The sequence below is a fragment of the Littorina saxatilis genome, linkage group LG13 (genome assembly GCF_037325665.1).
Source record: "Littorina saxatilis isolate snail1 linkage group LG13, US_GU_Lsax_2.0, whole genome shotgun sequence".
Lineage (NCBI taxonomy): Eukaryota > Metazoa > Mollusca > Gastropoda > Littorinimorpha > Littorinidae > Littorina > Littorina saxatilis.
Genome location: NC_090257.1, coordinates 14,792,917 through 14,815,730, shown reverse-complemented (window position 1 = coordinate 14,815,730; position 22,814 = coordinate 14,792,917). Strand labels below are relative to the sequence as shown.

The following is a 22,814-nucleotide window of genomic DNA, read 5'->3' as shown; positions in this document are numbered from 1 at the left end:
GCTGCGTAACACACTGAGAAGTACCGGAGGTAAACAGAGTGGTTAGACGCAGGCAGGGAGCAGGCCCCCCCTCCTAAAAGGAGAGGGTGCTCGTGAACAGCCCATAGCCACCAGAGGCAAAAACAGGCTGAACCGAACAGGCCATTTGCACTAGACCACAGTGCGAAGCTGAAGAACGAGAGGGCGGGAACCGCCGATCGCACCTGAAACAGCTGAGAATAAAGACACAAAACATCGTTACGTCCCCCTCAAAAGGAGGACAATGACTGATTCCCCTTACACAGAGAAAGGGGAAAGAATAGCCACCCAACAATTCAGTCTATAAGGAGCCTAAAGGCCGAAGGCCCCGGCTGATTACCCCCCAACGGGGGAAGCGAGCTGTGAAAGAACTGAACCCGCCCTCGGAGGGATAGGAACATCAAAAGAAGTGCTGTCTGACGGATCTACGACCCGCATAATAGGCAAATCAACGTTCTTAGGCTTACTCTTAGGTTTAGTTTTCTTAACCGGGCTAAGAGCCTTGTCACCTTCCAGTCTCGCGCCAAGTTTAGCTTTGTTGTCGGCCATTTTAAGACCGGCGAAAAACAGTCACCCAGAACAAAAAACCTCTGCGTGCCTGTTCAAAACAAAGCTACAATCAAAGAAAAAAGGAAAGATCTCACCCAAAAGGTAGATGGACAGGTAGACCCACAAGAACCAGCTAGTCTCACGGACGAGCCGGCATGCGAAGGCCAAAAGTGAGTGACAAAAATCGACACGTCCACCGTGTGTTGTCGAAAGTCGAGAATGATTATTACGGATGCTGGCGCTCACGTGGTGCGCAGGGTGTTGTGGGTAACTGAGCAAGGTCAGGCCATAGCAACGGCTATGGCGTCGCTTTTAGCTTGGTTACCACCCTACTAAGGGCAGGTAATTTGAGTGGTTTTTTCGACATCTAGCATGTGAGACTGAAGTTAATGCATTCATAAGAATTGGAGTAAGAATATGTAATTTAATTTACAGTTATGCTACAAGCGAAATACTAATTCTCAATAATTATTCGACAACCTGTGCATCAAATTTGACGCAGCTAATTGAAGAATGCTGTTGCTAAAACTACAACGTTCTTTGAATGTTTTTGCAGAATTTGACACTTGAGGTGCAAAAGTTGAAAGATCAAGAATCCCAAACATATCAGTACAAGTCACCGGCAACATCACCCGGTGTGCTTGTTTCTCCATCAGCATCTTTCTGACACTTAGAGTTTTGCCTTTTTCCGCAACAAACAACGTTTTTGAACTTTTTTCCGTGCCCAACACAACTGACAGATTTTATGGACCCCCAACAACCATGATATAATAGAAGTCCACTGTATAAACATTCCAAACTGTGGCCTACTGATTAAACCTGTGTTTCCCATCACACTAACCTGTGAAGACAGAAAGAGAAGAGACCCTATCTCTACAGGCCTGTGAAAAACGATGTCATCAACAACCTGTACGACTGGGCGGCCTTTGCTGCACAATAGCAAAAACATCAGAATATTAAATGTAGGTTAAAGTACATAAAAGCACACCTGGAGTGGGGGAGGGTGGGCTGTTGTTTTGGTCCTTGCTTTCTCTGTAGACACAGTGACTATAAAGTCATTCTTTTTTGACAAACTTTACAGGTCTGGTGAATTTGAACAAATCTGTTGCATATCAAAGTGGAGAGATCACACAGAAACAATTGCTGACCTAAAACGGGGTCTAGAGGACGCTTACAACGTACTTACTCATATCTCTAATTTACATTTGAAATTTCCAAGCGATTGAGTGCATTTTTTGCATTTGTTAGCAGCGCTCACATTCTGAATTTCTATTTTGTTGCGCCAACAATTGAGAGCAGCTGCTGATACACTGAGCACAAAAAGTTAAGGATATTTTTTCAGTGGTATATATATAGTCTTTCTTCTGCTCAAAAATGTGTTTCTTGGATCTGAGCAATATTTGGGTATGACGTCACAGGTCCTTGACCACGCCTACCCTCAAAAATGGCGTTTTTTGATGGCATGATTCACTTTCAACCGTCGAAACGTAACTTAAACTGAATGTTATTTTACATTTTGTACATCAAAAAGTTTATTTGGTGTCTTACTAACAGTCCATACACATTTCGTTCAAATCAGTGTCGCAGAGAGGCTGATCTAGCGTGTAAAAGAGAGCGACCACAATCCTGAAAAACAGCAACAAATCCAGGGGTTTTGTGGTGTTTTTGCTGGGTAGCTGCAGTTGTTATGCAATAAATCTAAAACTACAAATAGCAGCCTCTCCAAATTTCACAGAACGATGACAAAGACCCTCATCTGTATTCGCGCTAGTACTTAGAGCAAACAGAACCCAAGAATGGACGTTGTAACGGTTTTCCGTTAAATATTGATAAACGTTCGTAACGTCCCAGAAACAAATGTGACATGCATGCAACTTTTTATACTTTGCAAGAAATGATGCCATTAAATGTGTGCCAAGTTTCAGAAACATTCTTGCATGGGGTCAAAAGTTATAGCCTCGTGAATTTGAAGAAATAGAAAGTAAAATCTCACTCCACTGCGCTGTTCTATTTTTAGACGACGACGTCTGCAAAACTCATATCAAGGTGGCTGAGTGGTTGGGACACTCACTTTCCACTATTTAGGTTCAGTGATTAAAACTTGTTTCCCTTAGTTAAGATCTGCTATTAGGTGTGTTGTTTTTGAAATTTGTCTGTGGCACGGTATTATGGTGGGCAAGCGCGTGAGTTTATGCATCTGTCTGTCTGTGACTACATGTGTGTTTGTATACAGGTGTGCATGATCAAACAAAATCCGAAGAGCTCCAAATAATTATACTTTTTGAGTTTGTGTAACTGTTCCCGTATCTTGATGTTCACGATTTACGAATTAAGGGACAACCAAAAAGGCATTCTCTCTCTGTGTAATAACGGTTCTCTGTATAGTAGGCCGTTATGAACTCGAGACAATGCTCTTAAAAACCTGGCGATGTCCATCTCCATAGCTCCATTTCGTAGCATTCCAACTGTCTGATTCGTCACAGCAAATGCCAGATTTTGACTCGCCGTTATCAAGACGACAATGAGAAAAGCCCAGTGTTGCCTCCATCTGACGTCATATTTTTGGAATTATATGACGTCATGTCTGCATTCTTCTGTCTTTTTGATTCTTTGTCTTCTTTACTTCTTTCTTACACAGCACAGCTGTGTTCAAAACACGTGAACAGTTCTTTTCTGCTACTGCTACTGAGCAAGTTGTTCGCATCATCCGTGAAGACTATACGCATCCTATCGGAGAACGGGAAACAAAATTATAGAAAGTGTCCTTAAAAAACAGTATTTTTTAACCTCTTTTCAAACGATCATAACTTTTGAGCCCGGGAAAGAATATTTCTAAAAACTTGGCACACATGTAATGGCACCATTGCAAAGTTTACAAAGTTGCGTGCATGTCACATTTGTTTCTGGAACGTTACAAACGTGTACACATTTTTAACGGAAAACCGGACCGGTGTGACGTTTTCATCTTTCGCCGTGTTGATATTTCGCTTCTCGGCCTCGTTGATCTAGTATAAACTCTACACTGAACAAAAAAACACCCTTCGATAGTACTGATGAGCGACCTTGTGTACCTTACATTCATGGGGCCAAATTTGTCCAACCAATTTGTTTTTATTTAACTTAGAAATTTGATTCATCCTAAATGTTTTCCTTCTTACTCAAGGGACGTAACCACTCAGTACACGTTTTCGAAGAATTCGATTTTTTGGGTGAAATCTATTACATTTTACCACCAATTTTCTTCACATGCAAGAAACTGACATGCTTTTCGTCCATAAATAATTTCACTTCTTAATTTTACCAGGAAACAACATTTCAGTCTTGAGTATATGTCGAGGGGGAAATATGTACACAGGCGAAAGATGAAATCGTGACACCGGCACGGTTGGCATAGTGGTAAGGCGTCCGCCCCGTTATCGGGAGGTCGTGGGTTCGAACCCCGGCCGGGTCATACCCAAGACTTTAAAATTGGCAATCTAGTGGCTGCTCCGCCTGGCGTCTGGCATTATGGGGTTAGTGCTGGTTGGTCTGGTGTCAGAATAATGTGACTGGGTGAGACATGAAGCCTGTGCTGCGACTTCTGTCTTGTGTGTGGCGCACGTTATATGTCAAAGCAGCACCGCCCTGATATGGCCCTTCGTGGTCGGCTGGGGGTTAAGCAAACAAACAAACAAACAAACGGAAAACCGTTACAACGTCCATTCTCGTGTTCTGTTTGCTCTAAGTACTGGAACATATACCGATGAGGGTCTTTGTCATCGTGCTGTGAAATTTGGAGAAGCTGCTATTTGTAGTTTTAGATTTATTGCATATCAACTGAGGCATCCCAGCAAAAACACCATAAAAACCCATGATTTTTTGCCGTTTTCCAGGATTGTGGTCGCTCTCTTTTACACGCTAAATCAGCCTGACTGCGCGGCAGATTTAAACGAAATGTGTATGAACTGTTAGGTAAGACACCAAATAAACTTTTTGATGCACAAAATGTGAAATATCATTCAGTTTAAGTCACCGTTTTGACGGTTGAAAGAGAATCACACAGTCAAAAACCGCCATTTTTGAGGGTAGGCGTGGTTACAGACCAGTGACATCATACCCAAATGTTGCTCAGATCCAGGAAACACATTTTTGAGCAGAAGAAAGACTGATCTTCATATACACGTATCTTTCTGACCCAATAACTGCTTTTTAACATCTGGGTTATACCACTGAAAAAATATCCTTAACTTTTTGTGCTCAGTGGACATGTACTTCCAAATTAGTTTATCACCCTTCACAGACAATTCCATGGGAATCAGACGAAGGTTCTCTTACATGCAAAGAGCCTACCATAGAAATATGTTTTTTTCTTTGCATAGAAGTATGAGAATTTTTCTCCATTTAATGCCGAGAGACTGTCTGATGAAACCTTCCCAGGTCTAAACCCGGGTAGCAGTCGGCAAAATGAACCTTTTCCAATTGAGCACTTTTTGGAAGAATGAATCGCCCATTGCCCGCGGCTCTCAAGTTCTCTTGGGATTCTTCAGTCATTCTTTTCGATCAGTGTTGCAATTGGCTCAGAGAAGGAACTGATGTACCCAATAGGCATTGTCTGTGAAGAGTTCTTCTAGATTTGTTTCTACACACCCTCATCTTCCTTTCCTTCTAGTGTGCTTGCTTCTTTCAAACAACCATGGTGGTTTGTAAGTGGTAAAGACACACACTACTACACTTATTACGTGACGGGATATTTCACTCTCTCTTTTGCTCTGCTCGAGATTTTTTAAATCTCGGAAGAAATTCCTTGCTAACTTTCAGTTAGTTTCTTTCACAACTTTGATTTTTTATTTACTGGTCACCTTGAAAGTTGCATTGCCTTTAAAGTGATCCAACTGCATAAGACTTGCAGAAGATTTCTTTTCTACCGAAGCCCTGTTTTGAACCGCAGCGAAAGGTTGACCACTTTCTTGGTTAAAATTTGTCTAAATTTCAAAATTCTTTCTGTACGCAGCAAAAGGTTGACCACTTTTGCTGTTTCGCTTCTTTATAATTAGATCTTGTTTGTGTATCCTTTACTGGATCTACAGGCTGGCAGGAGCATTATCTCCCTTTAAGCTTTTTCAAATTTCTCTCGTTTTAACCTAATTTCTTGGTTAAAATTGGTCTAAATTTCAAAAAATTTTCTGTACAAATTATAACTGATCCACACTTTGACCTTATATCAAAGTGTTTCCCTTCACAGACATCCTCTTGAGAGGGCACATAAACTGTGACTTAGAGAGGAAAATATCAGAGCAATAATTGGTTGACAGACGAGTAAAACAAAATCATTTTCAATTAAAGTTTTACTGCAAGTAAGCGTCGACATCTTTTTTTGTATGCATAATGACATAAAAATCTTATTTTTGACAAACATGAACTTGCTGTGTTTTGCAATATGTCGCCCCGAACAAGTCAGTTGTAATATACACATTACAAAGTAGACTGTGTCGTATGTATATATCTCTTCTTTCTCTATAGCTAGGAACCTAATTCTTAGAGACGATGGTGAGTTTCCCACTTGCAAGATACACACCAAATTTCAGCTCAATCGACCCGTAAACACCAGAGATCTAAGTGCGGACAAACAAAAAAACAGACAAACAAACAAACAAACAGACAGAGTGAAATCTACACACACCCTGGGTGTAATAAGATCAAGCTTTTAAATAACAATTGATGTTCTTGTCTGGGCAAAGGTGGTAACTCACCAGTAGATGGCAGCATTTGCCCAGGCCATCTCAAAGGCTTGTCGCATCAAAAAGCCACCAAATATTTTGTTGTACAAGTTCTTTTGCTGCACACACAAAAGTTTTAAAGCTCTAGCTTCAAAAACATTTAACATGATACTTTCCTTTGTTTTTACCCAGCCCTGATAAGGCTCTGAGCATATCTAGGTAAAGTATTTCTTAAAAAAAACACCAAGAATATGAAAATGTGATTAACCATTCATGCAGTCAAGCACGTAAACCAGACACACCAGCGGCAAAGCGTTGACAGTTAACCGTTGACAAACGTCAGATCCGCTCTCACCTTCCCAACACACATGCCCACACACATTAAACAACATGCATACACATAATTGTGACCAGTATGAAGAGAGAGAGAGAGAAAGAGAGAGAGATATATAGAGAGAGAGAGAGAGAGAGAGAGAGACAGACAGACAGACAGACAGATGCAGCCAACTATTTGTTATTGTGCTTGGGGGTAGAGAAGGCTGCAAGATGAAGTCATAATCTATCCCCAATCAAATATGACGTCATTTGCGTGTTCTTGACTCTTTCTTTGAGTCCTCTAAAAGGAGATCGATATGAAGTCAAAGGTTTCAAAGCCTGCTGTCCTTTCTAAGAATTTCTTCATTCTAAGCAGATTTTTTCACACAAACATAATAAAACTATATATTTTTTAATCAGAAAATCAAAAGGAATCATAACGCTCATTTTATGTCTTGTGCCAAAGATAAAGAAAGTTGCTATTTCACGGATTTCTTTAATTTCAAGCACATTTTTCAATCAATCACAACAAACCCATATAATTTTGACAAAAGGAGAAAATATAATTTTGTGACTCAAATTCCAATTTTTAAAAAAGTAAAAAATTGGCTGATTTTCAATGAGCAATTATATAAACAGATTTTTAAGGTAAAAAGCTGGGTCCAAGGTTGTGTAACAACAATTTCAAGAAAATTGATGAACAAATGTATGGCCATGACAGTGCGGCCTCATCTTTTGCAAACAGGCAAATACAAGGTCATCAAATAGCGCTATCAATTATCAGAGAAAAATGACACAAGCAAATGCCCTCAAAAATGTGTACATATATTTTCATAAAAAGACGTCCGGTAGTTTTTGAGATATGCTTTGCACACACACGCAGACAGACACACACACATACCTAGGGAGACAAACCTCGCTCTCCGCTCTCATTAAAACATTCAGTCATTACTTGACTGAATGTAAAAAGGAAGCAGCATGCAAATTTACCTCCGGTTGACAGATGCGAAGATTCTTGAGAATGGTTTTATCCATCCACACGCTGTTCTCTGGCTTCACACGGATATTGAATGTTCCAGACCTAAAAGAAAAAAGAACCAAAGTTTTGACACACAAGATATGAGATGTTCTTTGCGCCATTTAACACTTTCGCGACGGGACACTGATAAATCAGTACCAGCGCTGACACGCCCATGGACGGGACGCGCATTTTTCAGTACCAGCCATAGAGGGTACACGACTCGCGATTGCTTCCCGGTTTTTGAAGCTTGCAAATAAATTGAGTTGTTTCCCTTGATACACTTGGCGTTCCCTTCTGCCATTTGCAAATCCGCCTGATTTGTGTGCGTTTTTGAGGAAAAAAAATGAATCAAAGGCGAGCCTTGTCTCGGGAGGAGATTCTCCGGATGTTGGACCTAGAGGATCCCGTAGAGCATGATTCGGACGTATCGTTTTCGCCTCATGAAAGCGATACAAGCAGTGAAAGTGAGAAAGAAACAGTCCCGTTGTTGCTAGTACGAGTCGGCAAACTACACGTGGTTGGCGGTGATACTGCTAGACGAACATGTATCTCGGAATCGTGCAGGAGCTATGGGGGCGTGGCAGCACTGATAACAATGGATGGCTGGAGCCTTCAAATCCTTTTGGAATTGCTCATAGGTGTACAGTTGGTACTTTGTTGTGAAAATGTGACTTATATTCAATATGGATTACCTAGACATCATTTGGTGAGTGTTAGATCTACAGTTTTGTTTCATTTGAGTCAGGATGCTGTGAGTGAATGCGTGATTTGCTTGTTTTTTTCTTTGTACTGTCTCCTTATTTCTGTGTACAATGTTAACAATATTTCAGCTAATTCATAGGTTTTACACCTTGTTTGGTTATAACATTATTTATAATACTTTCTGTTAAAAAATAACTTTTAAAAAAAGCAGTAGAAAATAAAACACACACAAAAAACCGTTAAAAAACACAAATTATCCCCCTTTCACCCCCCTTTGCTAAAACAAATCGCGTGACAAACTTATAAATAGCACGACTGAACTGGGCATCCATTTTTGAATTAGTACACAAAATTTGGTGGTGATTGGACTTAATTCAAGCTTGCTAGACAGATTTCTTTACAGTTACTGATTTTTGGGAAGTTTCTTGGTGGCAAGCTTGGGCAGGCAGGACGTAAACGCCGTGGCAGTGCTAGTCACAATAGTGTTAAGCATTTGCTCATTTGTTTTTAAGAATTTGATGAAACAAGAAAAACAAATGCATTAGACATAAGATTTTATTACAACCCAGTGCAGTACACAGGGATGTTGCATGCCTCGAGTACATTCAATACATAATACAACATTCACAACAACAAAACAGGGTGCTTACTGAATGAAATGCATACACACACACTCACTCATGCACACACACACGCACGCACACACACACTCTCTCTACATTATACCGCGTTCACATCGTGTCCGCTTTACTTGTAGTACTCAGTTAGTAGGTGTATTGCCTACGTGTGCCACTGTGGGCAAAGAAACATAAAACTCCAGATAAGTATAGGTTACAACACGAGTGGTTTTTTATATGGCTTGTATTTCAGTCAAGACCCAGCGGATGAATATCATCGGGAGACACTAGCCTCTGGCGAGTGGCTCTCGATTGATATTCCCGCTGGGTCTTGACTGAAATACAAGCCATATAAAAAAACACGAGTGTTGTAATCTGTATATCCCATTCTACCATCAAACACAAAGTGTAGACTACTAGCGGCACTGTTGCGATCTGTGGAGTGTGAAACATTGTTGCCAGCGAGACTTGGCCCTTTTGCAACCTTAAACTAAGTGACCGTCGCTGAAAAAATAAAACGAATGAGTGCATCTATAAGTACGCGGTAACACTACTTTCAGACCGTTTAAAAGCTTCAAGTAAAGGTTCATAAGTTGCAAGAAAGTAATGAAGTCGTATAGAAATCCATTTAGTTGAAGCGCACAATTCTTTTGCGTTTCAGGTCGGCGGAACGGGGAAACCGGTTTGGCCCCCATTTGGCTTACTCGATTCAGAATCGATTCCACGTTGTTTTTTTCGAACGTATTATTATACAATTAGGCTTATTGACAGAGAAGCAAATTTTAGGGAACACATATGTAGATTTAACCATTTGCTCCCTATTTGAAATGTATCTACGTGATAAACTGTTTTGCGAGTGTGTTTGCATGAACCTAAACTGGTATGGGTATGGGAAAACAGGACCCAAGTCTGTCACCGCCGATTGATTGCATTTTGAAAGAATATGACTGGATTACGGAAAAATACACACATGTTAAGTTCTTAGATACCTTCATCGCCAATGTGGACTTACTGCAGAGCCAGGCAAAAGAGTAGACTTGCTCGCAAATACGTGATAACGAAGCGAAGCCAAAGGACGCGTCTCGGTAGATAAACCAGTCGTCTGGTACGATGCAAGGGAGGGTACTCGGTTTTTTGTTTTGATTCGCAACCATTGGCATTGTGATCAGTGGTGTTCGACTGTTCAAACTAGTGTTATGCACGGGTTAATAAAACTGCGGATAGAACTCTTTAGCAGCAAAGCAATTAAGAGTGTATTACAATCTACCTTTAAGCATATTTCTGATTGGATTAAGGTTGCGCCAGCTTAAACTCTAGTTTTTATCTGTGTGCTGTCCGGGTGCAAGGGAGACATTGTTTTGTTTTGGTTTTTGTTCTTGTAAACCGGTCTGCAGTAGACAGGGACACGGAGAAAGCGTTCGAAACAGTATTGAGGGAACACATTTTCTTTCTGTTGTGTTGCATATTCTTTTTGGGATTATTCCTATGGTAGCGATGCTTGTCGACACACGGATAGCAAACAGAGGTTCGATCGTTCGCTAGCATCTGTGTATCTTGTAAGCTGAATGTTCGTTTTTTTCGACCTGCATTGCTTTCATAATGAAAGAAACGTTTGTTTATTGCATCCCATACATCAGATCAGTTCCGAGATTCATGTTTGCGTGCAACTGATATGGTTTTCTAAGCCGTGCGATACAATTTTGGAACTTCATACAAATGTGTCACATTGTTCGGCGCGAGGTCAAAGGTCGGGAGGAAAGTAGTTCTTTGCCCAAATCGGAATCTGCACTATCATATATTTTTTGGAGTTCATGATGTATTTATTGAGCTATAAAAATACAACATATATACCCATACTGAAGTAACAGAGACAAAGAAGGGAGGTCATGGGATATAATCTAGTTATCCCATGACCTGCCTCTTTGTCTCTGTTAGCTGTAGAGGGGATTATTCTGGATAATCCATCACAACCATATGGATTATCCATCACAACCGAGTCTCGATCTCACCTGTCATTGGTCATTGTCTTTGATCTCAATCAATCAATATGAGGCTTATATCGCGCGTATTCCGTGGGTACAGTTCTAAGCGCAGGGATTTTTTTTTATATATATATTTAAAAAAAAAAAATTTTTATGCAATTTATATCGAGCACATATTCAAGGCGCAGGGATTTATTTATGCCGTGTGAGATGGAATTTTTTTTACACAATAATATAATAATAATAATAATAATAACGGGCATTTATAAAGCGCCTTATCAAAAGTTCAAAGCGCGGGACAACAATACATGTATACAAAAATCATACAATCACTGTCAGATTCAAACAACACATCATGCACATCTCACATCCCCAGACTCTATACTAAGGAACTATCCGTAGTGTTGTTGGAACAAGTGAGGAGAAATGGATGGAGAGTGACGTAATTGAAAGGGGAGTGAATTCCATAACTGAGGTCCATAATACGAAAACGTGCGGAAGCCATGAGCCTTGCGTTTAAAGCGACCTTGACAGAGAAGTCGAGCATCATCAGAAGAACGAAGGGTGCGAGAGGGAGTGTAGAGAGAGACCAGTTCAGAAAGATAGGCAGGTGCCGATTCAGAGATGATATTGTAGCAGAAGCAGGCAGCTTTATACCTAATACGTTCAGATACAGGAAGCCAGTGAAGTTCTTTCATGAGAGGAGTGCAGGGTTGTCGATGCTGTGCTCTGAAAATGAGACGTGCAGCAGAGTGTTGTACTTTTTGCAAGGGTTGGAGAGTGGAGTCAGGGCAGCCTATGAGAAGGGAGTTGCAGTAATCTAATCTGGACAGAATGCAGGATGTAACGAGAGTTTTAGTGGCATCAACAGTGAGAAATTTTCTTATGGAACCTATTCTTCTGATCTCAAAGTAACATGTCTGACAGACTTTTTTGATGTGTTGTTTCATTGAGAGGTGGGAGTCCATGATGAACCCAAGATTCCTAGCACTATAAGAGAGAGAAATGTCACTAGAACCTACTGTGATGGAGGCTGGAAGGGAAGTGGTCGAACAGGATCAATACATCACGCATTCACATCGGCCAGCAGATCGCAGCCATTTCGGCGCATATCCTACTTTTCACGGCCTATTATTCCAAGTCACACGGGTATTTTGGTGGACATTTTTATCTATACCTATACAATTTTGCCAGGAAAGACCCTTTTGTCAATCGTGGGATCTTTAACGTGCACACCCCAATGTAGTGTACACGAGGGGACCTCAGTTTTTCGTCTCATCCGAAAGACTAGCATTTGAACCCACCACCTAGGTTAGGAAAGGGGGGAGAAAATTGCTAACGCCCTGACCCAGGGTCGAACTCGCAACCTCTCGCTTCCGAGCGCAAGTACGTTACCACTCGGCCACCCAGATCTCAGAGTACATTTGAATAATTTAGAGGTCATCTGCATATTTATCGTTAACTCGGGGACTACTTTTTTTCAGCAAAACGATTGAGATATTCTGCAGTGTAAAAGTCGAACTGACGTTTGGCTAACGATCTACAAACATTATCATTGAAGAAATAAAGAAAACAACAAAGAATGTACATAATCTGTTTGGGTGAATAGAGCTGAGTTAAGATTATGAGTTGTCCGACGCGGTGAGACTGAGAGAGAGACAGAGAGCACGAGAGAGAGCAACAGAGACACACAGTGATTCAAGGCGCACAACTCTAGTAAAGTTGTCGTAACGAGGTACGCTTCATGGGCAACCGCTTAGATCAATCCCAAGAGCATCCTGATTCAAAATCTTGAGCGACAAAATAAAACTTACACTAAAACAGTATGCTTATAATTTTGTTCATTTGTTATCGCTTTTAGAGCATTGATTGCTAAATATGGTTCAATAGAACAAGGTTGTCTCATAAGTCGTCTGCTACAGATCTGTCGTCTGCTGCAGGATCTGTCGTTTGCTATACATGTAGTATCTTCGGCTCAAGTTGACCAGCATGGAAATTGCCATTTTCAAAGTTGGTGATACTGTTAGAATAAAAGGTGGCGAAGAAGGTCGGATCTTGGACATACAGAGACCACAAGGCTACATGCGTTGCCGCATAAAAACAACTCGACAGTGGTGCGCCGTTATCCCCCAGACAGATACCTAATGGCCTAAGACAACGACAGACATCAAAGTTAAGGCTCACCTAAATCAGTAAGTGACGATTGAAGAAGTAGGTAATACAAATTTGAACACTGAAGCACAAAGGCTCGAATAAGCACAAACTCAGCAATCATCTTCATTGCTTGTAAAATCACACACGCGGTCTTTCGAATCCTGAACTCAGGTCAAAAATGAGTTACTTCCCTTCGGGTATCATTCTCTCCCGTGACTCAGCGTTTATCAAAGCTGATTTTAAATCTGCGCAACACAGAGGTACTGGCGTGCTTGTAGCGGAAGACTGGTAGTATTAGCCGTTCTCGCTTGCCCGGATGTTTTGGCAGTGCCAGTGTGCGTGCATCCACGCGTTCACAACATCCGACAGAGGCTATCTGTCATGCAACACGCCAGCCTTCTTCCAAGGAGCCTGGTATTACACTGCCTGGCTGCCTGACAGCCCGCGCCTCGCCTCAGCCCACATCAAGATAAAGGAGCTTGCTATCACAGTCTGCGCCGCTGGGGCCCGCTGCTTCAACGTCGCCACATTGTTATTGTCACAGACAACTCTGCTGCCCAAGCCGTGCTGACAAGGGCACTTCCCCCTGCTCCCCCGCCGCCTGTCTCCTGCGCCAATTCAGCTGGCTAGCCATCGCTCTGGATATCACCGTCTCCACCATCCACATCCCGGGCGCAGACAACCATATCCCTGATGTCATCTCCCGCCTTCACCTCCCAGGACAGCCTGAGCGTCTGGTTTTCTTCCTCGCTAACTTCCCACGCCCCATGTTGCTTTCCCCACTGAATTTTGTGGTCCACATGTCCCCTAACTCCCTGTCGTATCTACTCTCTAGGTCACGCAGCCAGATCCTTGATATATAGCCTGGAACAAGAACCTTTTCGCCTCTTCCACAACTCCTTAACTTCATGTTTCTCCACAATATCCCACTAACGGGTTGGGCAGTGCCTGTGGGCGTGAACTTTTTTTTAATATCTAAAACGTCTAGTAATGTTTTCATTTTAAGTATAATTTTAATATGAAAGTGTGAGAGTGAGTGTTGTGTCTAACAGGGCGAATGGTCGACTGAATAATTATGTGTGTTTCATGTATGATGTTTATTTATTCAAGTTTGAATAAATATATATTTGGCCATGATACCTTGTGTTGTGTTGGATTTAAGACTCGGCTTTTATTAAAGCTGCTTTTAAATCCGCGCAACAGAGGTACTGGCTAATTGCTTGTAGCAGACGACTGGTAGTTAGCCATGCTCGCTTGCCCGGATGTGTGAGTGCACGCATCCGCAACAACCCACAGACATACGCAATCCAGGGGGGGTGTCCGGGGTTTCCGGAACCCTCCCCCCACCCCCCTAGCCTGAATTTTTTTTTAAAAGCGAGAACAAAATAAAGAAATACATTTTAAAGTAAAGAAAAAATATTGGCAGATTGCACCAGATTGCTCCATTTTCCTTGTTTTTATCAAAAATTTCTGACGGGGGCATGCCCCCTGACCCCCCTAGGAGCCGACCCTTAGTCTTCTTAAAGGACAGATCGGTCAATTTTCCTTCTTTTGATCTAAATTTGTCTTCTTAAATTAACTTTTTGGAAGGTGTATTAGGGGTAGTTTCTTGGCTCAGATTGCTCCATTTTCCTTGTAATACCAGTCTCCCTGGGAGGTTCGGGCGCTTTGCGTCCTCAACTAAATGCTTCGTGTCGTGGATCTGTCCCTAAAAGAAATGTGGAAACCCCACCTTAAAAATGATGTGATCTGCCCCTGGCTATCTGTCCTGCAAGCCGCCAGCATTCTTTTTTCCCTCCCTGCTTCGAACTCCCTTTGCTTATCTGCAACGTGTTTTCTCCTGTGTATTGCAACAGATAGCCCCATTGCCTGTGTGTGTGTGTGTGTGTGTGTGTGTGTGTGTGTGTGTGTGTGTGTGTGAACACTTTGTGTTACTCTATTGCTTGAGCTAAAGATTTTTTGAGCGACTTGCCTGATGGCTGGATATCAAAGGCACAGTAAGCCTCCCGTAAACCATCACAGAGCTCCCCGAGCGTCTACATATAGTACAAGCATACTTCCATTTGAACGCTCACCGAACGGGAACATCCTGGCTGCTTTCTGTCGAGCGTGAGAAATGTTCAAAGAATTTATTTTCGTGGACTTGGTCCTCAACAACAATGGCGCCTCGTTTTGGTGCTGGACGGCTGTTATGAATACCGGAATTTACGCCCGGACAGTAAGCCTCCCGTAAACCATCACAGATACTGTCAGGCTTTTACACACAGTACAAACACCCTTCCATTTGAACGCTCACCAAACGGGAACATCCTAGGTGCCCTATGTAAAGGGCGAGCAATTTTTAAAGAATTAATTTTGCAGATTGTCTCGAACACTTTTTGGAGCCATCTTGAACTCAGGTCAAACATGAGTTACTTCCCTTCGGGTCTCATTCTATCGATGTAAACTGGCGATAGCCGTGAATCAATGATTATCAAAATGTTTTTGGACCGTGGTGCGGTTTTGCGCTAGACCTAACTTTTAAATTCTAAATAATAAATTGACATGTTGTTACACAAACATTCTTTATAAAAGAATTCTTTTTTCATCAAGACAAGATCAGTACAATTCGAAGTTGTGAAAGTTTGAAAAAAGAAAAGCCCGGAAGCAGGGTCACGCAAGGGTCGTAGCAGACGACGGTTTATCAGTGCATATCGCCGTTCCTCTCAACAGTCAAAAGCCATCGCCAGAGTTCTTGTGAACCACAGCCGTTTGTTTCGTGCATAAAAACATGCTATTGTAAATAAGCTCACATCGAGTCGCATTCAAATGACTAACTGACGACTACATTGTGAAAAAGGGAAACTGGATCACACGGGTTCACGATGGCTCAGGGGTAAGATAAACCACGCAAAAATAAATTCTTTGAAAATTGTTCGCTCTTTATGGAGGGCACCTAGGATGTTCTCAATCGGTGAGTGTTTAAATGAAAGGGTGTTTGTACTGTGTGTAAAAGCCTGACCTTTAATCTTTCTCGGGACAGTGCCTGCGGGCGTGATTTTTACATTTAGTCAAGTTTTGACAAAATGTTTTAACATAGAGGGGGAATCGAGACGAGGGTCGTGGTGTATGTGTGTATGTGTGTGTGTGTGTCTGTGCGCGTGTGTGTGTGTAGAGCGATTCAGACTAAACTTCTGGACCGATTTTTATGAAATTTGACATGAGAGTTCCTGGGAATGATATCCCCGGACGTTGTTTTTTTTTCCGATAAATACCTTTGATGACGTCATATCCGGCTTTTTGAAAAAAAGTTGAGGCGGCACTGTCACACCCTCATTTTTCAATCAAATTGATTGAAATTTTGGCTAAGCAATCTTCGACGAAGGCCGGACTTTGGTATTGCATTTCAGCTTGGTGGCTTAAAAACTAATGAATGAGTTTGGTCATTAAAAATCGGAAACTTGTAATTAAATTTTTTTTTTTTTAAACGATCCAAAAATTTTCTGATTCCAAAAACATATGCATATGTTATATTTGGATTACAAACAAACTCTGAAAATTAAAAATATGAGAATTATGATTAAAATTAATTTTCCGAAATCGATTTAAAAACAATGGCATCTTATTCCTTGTCGGTTTGTTTGTTTGTTTGTTTGTTTGTTTAACGCCCAGCCGACCACGAAGGGCCATATCAGGGCGGTGCTGCTTTGACATATAACGTGCGCCACACACAAGACAGAAGTCGCAGCACAGGCTTCATGTCTCACCCAGTCACATTATTCTGACACCGGACCAACCAGTCCTAGCACTAACCCCATAATGCCAGACGCCAGGCGGAGCAGCCACTAGATTTCCAATTTTAAAGTCTTAGGTATGACCCGGCCGGGGTTCGAACCCACGACCTCCCGATCACGGGGCGGATGCCTTACCACTAGGCTAACCGTGCCGGTTGTCGGTTCCTGATTCCTAAAACATATAGATATGATATGTTTGGATTAAAAAACAAACTCAGTAAGCTAAAAAGAATACATATACAGAAAAGCGTGTTATCCTGCTCACTGGAGAAGGCGTGTGAAGCTGCAATCTTCCCTCCCAAACTGCGAAACTCTGAAAGAGAGAGCAAAACAGTATAGACACCAGAGCGCCGCGCTCCGATGCCAAGAGAGGGAAAGCAAGAAGCAAGACACGTCACAGACGTGCTAAACTGCCCCCCAAATTCATTTGGGGCAGAATAAGTAACGGACAAAGCGGTTATACATGCTTAGTACGAAACAACAACAAATGCCAATGGTCTGAAAGACCAACGACACACACCTAGCCATGTTATCTCACCGTCAGACGCGCTGACGCAGACAACAGGCGGCAAAACAAAGAGTTACTGAAAATTAACAAGTCCAAAACGGACGAAAAATTTAGCAACTACAACAAACTTCCTGTCAAACTAATGACTAAAAAAGGAAGCGCTTACCAACTAACAAAGCAGAAGGCAAGTAAAGAGGTAAAATAAGGTTTACCTAACCAAAATATAGGCCGTGCCACATTCGCCGTCAGCTAAGCTGACAAGCAAACATGGAGCCCCAAAATGCGTTACTGAAAAATTTTTACAAGTCCGCGAAACGGACGAAAAGTCAGCAACTACAACAACATTCTTGTCAAAATAATGACCAAAATGGAAAGAGCTCACCAAACACGTAAAGGCAAGCCGTTAAGACGGGTTAGGCGGCCGGTGGGTGTCCTTACAAACACCAGCACTCAGCCACACACGGAGCCAAAAATTCGACGACCTCTCTGCTGTAGGCTGAAATGTCGTATATGAAGACATGTGGTGTTTACAGGGGAAGTGACGTCACGTAACCCGGATGGGAGGTAACTCCCCGGGTAGGTGGTCATTACCATGCCTGTATTTACACTTTTTGTGTTGGGTTGCTCCCCTTTAAAATTGTTTAAGACGGGTAGCCTTTTCAGACCTTTAGCATGTAAGACTGCGTCAATGCTTTTATGTGATTCGGAGTAAGAATATGTAATTTAATTTAGAACACAAGCGACCTCAAACTAAAGCATTTACATGTAATATGTTTGTTGTTCTAGTATCTACACAGTATTTTCTCACGTTGTACCAAGTGTGAAGCCATATAAATAAAAATAAGGGCGTTATGATGCATTTTCGAAGAGGTAGAGAGCGAAAGTTGGCACCGGATGTCTGTCACAACCGATCATAATGGGACTTGTTTTTAGAACATGCGCGACCTCAAACTTACATGTCATACTTTTGTTGATCTGGTATTTGTCCTTGATTGTTGAGACACACGTGAGTTTATGGCTTGTAACCTGTGTGTTTTACATGTACTGTTTGGCTAGAATGTTCTCTTTTGCACATTGTGGTGGGGGTTTCCATTCATGATTGAATCACTGTGCTCAATGAATGAATGTTGAAACACACTTGTCTTGTGCTTTTACTATCATGTGGTGTTTTGTGCATTCTGGTAACATTTGTGTGAGGGGTGTAAATCACTTAATGTGTGTCTGGTTGGAAGTGTACTGTCTTTGTACAATTTAGGTGATTCTCAGAACAATTTACATTTAAACATGCTTTGCATTTCAAAATTACATAAAACAGTGCAGTTTGGTATTGACAAACGTGTGTTTTTCTGCTGTGAAATCAAATGAGACTGATTGTTTAGGTTTTGTGTGTGTTTTTAGTTTTTCTGGTGTTAAACGTGATGACTTCTGCACTCATGCTTGTTCCTTATGATTTGTTGTGCTTAATTATGGTTTTGTGAGCAAAATCTTATGGTTAGAGTCCTCAAGAGCTTGACAGGTATGTCTATGAGAGGTTTCTCCGCCAGAGTCCACAGACGCTGAAGTGCATGGTGGGTTATTGTCCACTCTGTCTGCATGACATGTGAGGATCGACTCAGAGCGTACGTCTGCTAGAGTGTTCAGCTTTCCGAGCAGGTACTTGGCCATGAGAGTGACCTGGTGTTGCTGACACCAGATCAGGATCTCGCAAGTCCTGGCTGACAAAGAGGGGGAGCGGGAGCGGGAGCCTCCCTGCTTGTTTACGTAGGCCGCTACGGTAGTGTTGTCTGTGTATAGAAGGACATTGCTTGCCGTGTAGAAGCATAAGGAAAGCCTGAAAACTCCAAGGCTACTGCCTCTAACTCTAGCAGGTATGATATGCCAAAGATTTTGGTGCGGTGCCCACTGCCCTGAAGCTGTGTAGGCTCCCCAGCCCGAAAGAGACACATCTGTAAAGTGTTCGGTATTCGCAGGGGGTAGGGCTATGGGAACGCCCTGAGATATCCAGTTTGGTTCCAACCACTATTGTGTCGTATGTTGGAACCATTCCTGGATCAGAATCAACCTGTGCCAGTCCTGAGTGGCTGGATCCCAGAGGGATTTGAGCGCTGACTGAAACGGCCTCTTGTGAACCCTTCCTAGGGGGAATAAGGTGGCCATGGATTCCATCTGACCCAAAATGGAAGCAAGGGTCCTGACAGGGGCTTGACCCAAAATGGAAGCAAGGGTCCTGACAGGGGCTTGCTGAAGGGTAAGCATGGATGAGATGAGAGCTTGAAGCTTGTCCACTCTCTTCTGAGAGGGACGTACTTTCCAGCTTACAGTGTCAAATGTTATGCAAAGGTAAGTAAACACCTGGGATGGCGTAAGCTCTGGATTTTATCCGATTGATGAAGAATCCCAGGGAGTGGGCTTCCTGTAGAACAGCCTGCGTATGCTGAGAGCATAGAGTCTGGTTCTGGTGCAAAATCAGCCAATCGTGCAGATAGACTCTGAGACGAATGCCTAATTGTTGCCTCACCAGGGCGCAGAGTTGTCTGACTACCATGATAAAGATCCATGGTGCTAAAGAGAGGCTAAACGGCAGAGCCCGAAACTGATAGACCTTGGGGCACCAGCGGAAACGAAGCCACTTCCTGTCTGCAGGATGCATCAGGATGTGAAAATAGGCGCCCGTCAGGTCTACTGAGGTTACCCAGTCTCCTGGAACCTGATCACTCTCAAAAACTTGTTGAGGGATGATAGGTCCAAGACTAGTCTCCAGCCGCCAGAGGCTTTGGGGACCACAAAAAGTCTCCCATAAAATCCCGGGGAGGAGTACATATCTTTTTTGAGTTACCTCCCTGTATGACAGTAAAGTGTAGATTTCAGCACCTTAGCACGTTAGACAGCGTCAATGCTTATATGTAATTTAATGCCGCAAATAACATCTTATATTGCGTGCGTGCGGACGTCCGTGCATGTGTGTGTGTGTGTATGCCCAGACAGTCACGTAGATGACGTTTTTGGTGGCATTTGTTGCTCTCAGAACTAGGAGTAACAAGTATTATTGACAAAATGTGTTGTGCCGAAAATTAGCTCACGGCCGACCATAACAGAGGTTATAAAAGTTTAACCGTTACATCTTTTTGTATTAGCTGCAGGGCCAACAGACAACGAAACAAGAAGGGCAAAGCCCATACGACTCACATGCTTGACCTTGACCTTTACATGACCTTGACCTTCAGGGTCAAGGTCAAATAACTAAACCTAGCAATGACATCATACACTAAGAACTGCTTTACACATTTTTCCTACCAAAATACATGTGACCTTGACCCAAGGTCAAGGTCATCCAAGGTCATGCAACACAAAGCTGTTAATTCAAGACATAGGAAGTACAATGGTGCTTATTGGCTCTTTCTACCATGAGATATGGTCACTTTTAGTGGTTCACTACCTTATTTTGGTCACATTTCATAAGGGTCAAAGTGACCTTGACCTTGATCATATGTGACCAAATGTGTTTCATGATGAAAACATAACATGTGCCCCACATAATTTTTAAGTTTGAAACAGTTATCTTCCATAGTTCAGGGTCAAGGTCACTTCAAAATATGTATACAATCCAACTTTAAAGGACCCTTGCGACCTTGACCTTGAAGCAAGGTCAACCAAACTGGTGTCCAAAGATAGGGCTTACATTGCCCTGTATAGCATACATAGCTAAGGTTGCCATTCTCGATAACTTCAGAAAAAAATGCGAAAATGTGAAAAATGGTCGTTTTTAAGACAACAATTACGGCCCCTGTGACCTTGAACTTGAAGTGAGGTCAAGTTGCCGCACATGTTTTTTGAGATCTTGTAACCATACACCATCAGGCCACATCAGGTGTTGATAGACTTAATAGTGTCCAAGAAATATCCAACGTTAAAGTTTTCCGGACGGACGCCGGGACGGACGGACGGACGGACAGACGGACGGACGGACGGACGACTCGGGTGAGTACATAGACTCACTTTTGCTTCGCATGTGAGTCAAAAAGGAAAAGTCTGAAGTGAGAAAACAATGGACATTCAGCCTACTTTTGATCAATAGTCTGCAGGAAAAGACTATGGATGATGTTGCGTTCTTCTTCATTGGGCGCTGTCTTCAGCAGTGACTTCTTCGACTCTTCTTGTCGTAGCTGTCTTTTGCCTGCAATCATCAAGTAACCCATATTATTAACAAGTTCATCAACACTTTCTTCACTGAAACACAAAGGGCGAAGCCTGCACTGTGATGATTCATCAATACCAAAACACTAAACTAAGCAATGCTGATGCATGATGTAAATTACTTTAATCTTGCATACCTAGAACACTGACAAAATCAGATAGCTACCAAAAAACAAAAAACACACATCTCATCAAAATGACTAAACTTGGCCAAAAAATTATTGCAACAAATTTCTCACCCAAATCAAAGCATTAATTCCTGTGTTATTTTATTCAAACTTTCTATGCCAGTTAAGGCAGTCAACTTGCATTTGTGGATCACCTGTAAAAGTTACAAAGTTTGCCTATTGTGATTTTTCATCAATGTTTCATTGGTCCCTTGTGTTTTTGTCCGGTCGATTTTGAGGGTACCTTTATTGGAGCGGTATTTACATGATCCCTGTAAAAGAAATCTTTAATCCGAAAGGTAATCTAGAAACTCAAGTGAATGGCCTTAACACTTTCGCGACGGGAGGTGACTAAATTAGTAACAGCGCTGACACGCCCACGGACAGGAAGTGACTATTTGAGTAACAGACATACAAGGTACACGACTCGTGATTGCTTCCCGGTTTTTGAAGCTTGCAATAAATTGAGTTGTTTCCCTTGATACACGTGACTTGCTCTTTTGCCATGTGCAAATTAGAGAAGATTTGAGTGGTTTTTTCGAACAAAAAAAATGAATCGAAGGCGAGCCTTGTCACGGGAGGAGATTCTCCGGATGTTGGAGCTTGAGGATCCTGTAGATCATGATTCCGACGTGTTGTTTTCGCCTCAAGAAAGCGATAATAGCAGTGATATTGAGGAAGAAACAGTCCTGTTGTTGCTAGTATGAGTCGGCAAACTACACGTGGTAGGGTGGTACTGCATGGATCTTGGAACCGTGTAGTTGCAAGGGGGGCGTGGCAGCACTGATAACAATGGATGGCTGGAGCCTCCTAATCCTTTTGGAAATGTTCATAGGTGTACAGTTGGGACTTTGTTGTAAAAATGTGACTTATATTCAATATGGTTACCTAGACATCATTTGGTGAGTGTCACAGTTTTGTTTCATTTGAGTCAGGATGCTGTGAGTGAATGCGGGATTTGCTTGTTTTTTTCTTTGTACTGTCTCCTTATTTCTGTGTAGAATTTTAACAATATTTCAGCTAATTCATAGGTTTTACACCTTGTTTGGTTATAAAATTATTTATAATACTTTCTGTTAAAAAATAACTTTTAAAAAAGCAGTGGAAAAGAAAACACA

The 22,814-nt window shown here is 42.0% G+C and overlaps 1 protein-coding gene across 6 annotated transcripts in view; it reads right to left on the bottom strand.

Moving 5' to 3' along the window:
• Window positions 1-22,814, bottom strand: part of LOC138983689 (acyl-coenzyme A thioesterase 10, mitochondrial-like) — a 150,205-nt gene that overhangs the window by 21,139 nt on the left and 106,252 nt on the right. For 4 of the 6 annotated variants that reach the window (XM_070356979.1, XM_070356978.1, XM_070356980.1 and 1 more), the window contains 4 exons: window positions 21,398-21,509; window positions 7,569-7,659; window positions 6,297-6,382; window positions 1,409-1,496 (listed from right to left, as the gene is read on the bottom strand). In XM_070356979.1, coding sequence (XP_070213080.1) covers window positions 1,409-1,496; window positions 6,297-6,382; window positions 7,569-7,659; window positions 21,398-21,509 — 377 coding nt within the window. The remainder of the gene's footprint in view (window positions 1-1,408; window positions 1,497-6,296; window positions 6,383-7,568; window positions 7,660-21,397; window positions 21,510-22,814) is intronic. The other 2 variants (XM_070356981.1, XM_070356984.1) reach the window with 2 other exon arrangements.